General features: G+C 43.1%; 1 protein-coding gene across 1 annotated transcript in view; it reads left to right on the forward strand.

Annotated features, from left to right (window-relative positions):
- Positions 1 to 183: 183 nt before the first annotated feature.
- The window catches only part of hck (HCK proto-oncogene, Src family tyrosine kinase), a 7,369-nt gene continuing 2,552 nt past the window's right edge, over positions 184 to 5,000 (forward strand). Inside the window, 10 exon segments of the mRNA XM_084479616.1 lie at positions 184 to 353; positions 355 to 396; positions 398 to 421; positions 1,456 to 1,489; positions 2,221 to 2,289; positions 2,292 to 2,316; positions 2,662 to 2,751; positions 2,924 to 3,027; positions 3,550 to 3,699; positions 4,803 to 4,955. Of these exon segments, the coding sequence (XP_084335742.1) occupies positions 213 to 353; positions 355 to 396; positions 398 to 421; positions 1,456 to 1,489; positions 2,221 to 2,289; positions 2,292 to 2,316; positions 2,662 to 2,751; positions 2,924 to 3,027; positions 3,550 to 3,699; positions 4,803 to 4,955 (832 nt within the window). The 5' untranslated portion in view covers positions 184 to 212.

The following is a 5,000-nucleotide window of genomic DNA, read 5'->3' on the forward strand; positions in this document are numbered from 1 at the left end:
AGTAAAAAAGAAATATCTAACATATGAATATGTATAAGTAGTTTTCTGTTTATCTTTTATTGCACACAATGCATGCTATGCATGCATCATGGTATATCATGTCCTCTTGATGGACAGCTGTCACCATAGCGTCAAAGGGTTCAGCCTATAGGACGGATACAGCTCATCCCCAGGGGTGCCAACCACCAACCAAATGAAACCATCTCCTAAACATGAGGGAGTCCCCTGATATGATTTGGCCTGTGGGAGCTGACCGTCCATGGTGTGTGACAGGGCTGTCCTCCGACCGGAGCCTGGGCTGCGTGGGCTCCAAGCAGGAGCACCCCAACAAAGGAGTGGGGAAGGAGGAGGCCCTCCAGCCGAGCCCTGCCCCCCCACTACGTCAAAGACCCCACCATTGGGCAACTCGGCTGCCAAGGCGGTAAGCTCAGCTTCAAAATGATTGCGAAAGTTCAGACATTTTCAAATTGTTGTGGGGGATTTACAAAGCACTTCAATTCAGTTCAATTGAATAGCCCTTAACCACAGTTACAGAGGTTAAGGGCTATTCAATCTCTGAGGGCTGTATGATAGGCCGTACACTTAATGACACCCCCCTAACCCTAGTCCCCAGTGGGCGGATGAATAAATAATTAGCAAGGAAGAAATGGTTGAGAAGGAAGGCAGAGTGGGGATCCCTCGTTCAGGGAGGGCTGGAGTGCAGCGGTAATAACACGATGGTGCTGCTGATCTGCATGGCTTTAGAGGGAGAAGTAGCCTCTTCAAATAGTGGTCGTACTTTTGACAGGCTTGTCATTTTCTTATTCCTATGGTCTCTCCTCTTTTGTTAAGCATCTGTAATTCAGCTGTCAACTAGCATCTGCTAAATAACTAAATGGAAATGAAGTGAGAGAATTACCGAAAACAAAGGACAGAGAAGTAAGCCTGCATGGGGCAATGTTTCACACGCTTTAAAAAAAATACAAGCCTTGTCAGATTAACAGTAAAAGGCTTTAGAAGAGGAAGTACAGTTCTTAGCCTGCAGAGAACATTTCAACAACACTTCCGAGATTGTCTTTTTAATGTGTCTAGATGTGACTTACTTTACTCACCCACACACACACACACACACACACACACACACACACACACACACACACACACACACACACACACACACACACACACACACACACACACACATAAAAATAACCTTGTGCGTATGTCTGTAGTCATTGGATTATAGTAGGCCTATAAGTTAATATTTAATTGAATTCAGTGTGTGTGTGTGTGTGTGTGTGTGTGTGTGTGCGTGTGTGTGTGTGTGTTAACATGGCCTGAGGATGTGCTTACCTTGTTGAGGTTCCACCACAGTGTAACGTGGTGGTCTAGGTATATGTATATATATATATATATGGTATATAGTTGTACTTTAATATACTCTTTTCTCTCCCTGCTCTCTCTTTATTTCAACAGAGTAAAACACAATCACATTCATCAACATTTGATGGTAAGTTGTGAGTAATATTACTTGCAGTATTTTTATATTCATATATTATTTCACATCTATTTATCTTACCTCTTTTATTTTAGTATTTTCTTTTACTTAATGTACTGCATTGTGCATTATGAAACTCTAATTTTCTATTGATATCAACCACTAGCTTTAAAGGCCGCCTCATACCTCCGGATCCGGACGAAATTTGTCCGTATCCGTATTTACCGTAGGGTGTGAATGGGCCTTAAGTGGTTATGGTTAGGTTGTTCGTGTTAAACCCAAGCAAGCCATTACACAATGTAATGCAAACATCTTCACGTTCAAACACATTCATTCTCTTCCTCCCTCTTTATAATACACTCTCTTTATATTTATATTGTTCTCATCTCTCTCTCTCTCTCTCTCTCTCTCCTCTCTCCCTCTCCCTCTCTCTCTCTCTCTCCCTCTCTCCCTCTCCCTCTCCCTCTCCCTCTCTCTCTCCCTCCCTCCCTCCCTCCCTCTCTCTCTCTCCCTCGCTCTCTCTCTTCTCCCTCCCTCTCTCATCTCTCTCTCTCTCTCTCTCTCTCCCTCTCTCTCTCCCTCTCCTCTCTCTCTCTCTCTCTCTCTCTCTCTCTCTCCCCCCCCCCCTCTCTCTCTCTTCTCTCCTCTCTCCTCTCTCTCTCTCTCACACACACACACACACTGGGCTTTACTCACTCACTCATAAACACTTTCTCTTATTTTCCCTCATGTTGTAGGATCAGAAGCAGAGAGCATTGCTACTGCCCTGTTTGACTATGAGGGAATCCACGCGGATGACTTAGGTTTCAAGAGTGGGACAGGCTGAAGATCTTACAGGAGTAAGATAGAACATATATATATATATATATATGTTATATATAATATGTTATAATACATCAAAACACAAAAAAATGTGAGGTGGATAGAGATGAATTCAACCCAATTCCTGCCACCCCTGCATAATGAAAATCCATGAAGGACATATTTAGACTATATACTATGGATGTATCTGTATATATATCGGCTCACTGTATGTATGTCTCCCCCCCTCTGTCTCTGTCTCTGTCTCTGTCTCTCTCTCTCTGTCTCTCTCTCTCTCTCTCTCTCTCTCTCTCTCTCTCTCTCTCCCTATCTCTCTCTCTCTCATCTCTCTCTCTCTCTCTCTCTCTCTCTCTCCAGGTCAGGGAGTGGTGGAGAGCGGTCTCCACTAGCACAGGACAGGAGGGTTACATCCCCAGTAACTATGTAGCCAAGAATACGCTGGAAACAGAGGAGTAGGTGGTTTATTACAGTATTCATTATCAGTAGATTACTGGGACTTCATGTACATGTCATTGAGGAGCTGATCCTTTATGAGACGTGGGCCTGGGCTGAGAGCAGCCGTCTCTGAACATGTGCAGACTGTTTACAGACTTTATCAGCAGTCAGCCTGTTTCCTGTGCTCAGATGGTTCTTTAAGGGCGTGAGCAGGAAGGACGCAGAGAGACAGCTGCTGGTCCCGGGGAACAAGACAGGGGCCTTCATGATCCGAGACAGTGAGACCACCAAGGGTAAGAACCAGTAACCCAACCACTAGAGGAGTCAGAACCAGTAACCCTACCACTAGAGGAGTCAGAACCAGTGACCCAACCACTAGAGGAGTCAGAACCAGTAACCCTACCACTAGAGGAGTCAGAACCAGTAACCCTACCACTAGAGGAGTCAGAACCAGTAACCCAACCACTAGAGGAGTCAGCTTCACAATCACACACTGTAAGACTTTGATGTAATTTACAGCAAAATTCTAACAGTAATCTACTGTATTTAGGTTTTACAGTAATAATACTGTAAATAAACAGTACCTTACTGGCAAAACTGCTGTCAGTACTCCACTGTAATTTTACAGTGAAAAGTTTTACAGTGCAGCCTTCAATACTAAGGAGATTGTTACAGTCTTAATTGCTCTGCTCAAAGAAAGGAAATTATAATACAAAATATAAAATACATATAATATGAATTGAAAGTGTCTCAAAGGCTTAAATATTGCACAATTCAATTAAAATCTAACTATGGATACAACCTCTCTCCATTAGGAAGCTACTCACTGTCTGTCCGGGATGGCGACAGCAAGTCAGGCGACACGGTCAAGCATTATAAGTTACGAACGCTGGATAACGGAGGGTTCTACATCTCGCCTCGCATCACCTTCAGCACCCTGCAGGAACTCGTCAGCCATTATAAGAGTGAGCAGCGTCTACTAATGACCAAACTATCAGTGATCATTATAAGAGTGAGCAGCGTCTACTAATGACCAAACTATCAGTGATCGTTCATTAGAGGTTTGGGCAGGTTGTTTTAAGGGGGCCTCAGGTTGGGGCTCATGTCTTTTAGAAGTAAGCCACAGGATTGGGTAAAGCAAGACCCCTCCTGATCTCCTTGTGCCTTCACAAATATCTCAAATAATTCATATCTATATTAGTAGTACTGTTTCCAATAAAAACAATTTTTCATTCAGCAAATAATGACTTAAGTGCTTGTGTATACGATCACTCTTTAGGCCAGAGACATTTTGGGAGCTCTGATCTAGTAATAATACCATAAAAAGGTTGATAATATATTATGTTCTTTTATTTTGGAGGGCACAATGGAAGCTCATTCCCTTCTGTACTGGAACACAGAGCATCTGGCTCTCGCCATTACATAGCTCCCTCTGGTGACCCGATAGGATAGCTCACTTCACTTCATCACGTCAGCCCTACAATAAGCAAGGCCAGCAACTGTGATGTATGTGCTGTATTTGATTACACGTATTTGCTTCTGTGCTTTGATTCCTGTAGGTTATGTTCATGTTAAGTTTAACTTACAAAATGATGGTGGGTGGGCAATAATGTTCTTCTGTAGTTTATTGTCCATGTTACCGTGCAAGTGTTTTTTATTTGTTTTAATGGGGTGAATATGTAATCTCTGATCCTAGACATAGTAATCTATTCCATTTTGTCATAGTTACTAAAATAATAGCGTAATGCAGTGAAACAAAATATAAAAAGTTTTTGCTAGTCTTGGCCAATCAGTTTTGACCATTGCACTGATGCCAGGGGTATGAACACCAGGATGTGTGACAGGGATTCACATGTTCCTTCTTTAGCTTCTTTTCTTTTCCAACTGTTTGTCCTTGTTGAGTCTTTTGGATATAAAAGGTTAAGGGCTATAGAAATAATCTTGTATTGACTTGACTCATCGGATACTGAAACAAGACATTTGTGAATTGCGTTTTCTGGCAGAAAATGTAAATTACATAAGAAAATGTATTATGAAATCCGTATTTTTTTTTTTTTACATATTTCAGAGCAGGGGGATGGCCTGTGCCAGGTCCTGACCAACCCCTGCCTAAACCCCAAACCCCAGAAGCCTTGGGAGAAGGATGCCTGGGAGATCCCCCGAGACCGGCTGAAGCTGGAGCGGAGGCTGGGCGCTGGGCAGTTCGGAGAGGTCTGGATGGGTGAGCGGCCTCCACATCCACATCCTCACCATTGCTCTGTGTTCG

The sequence above is a fragment of the Micromesistius poutassou genome, assembly GCF_964030765.1.
Source record: "Micromesistius poutassou genome assembly, chromosome: 15".
In the NCBI taxonomy this organism is placed as follows: Eukaryota; Metazoa; Chordata; class Actinopteri; order Gadiformes; family Gadidae; genus Micromesistius; species Micromesistius poutassou.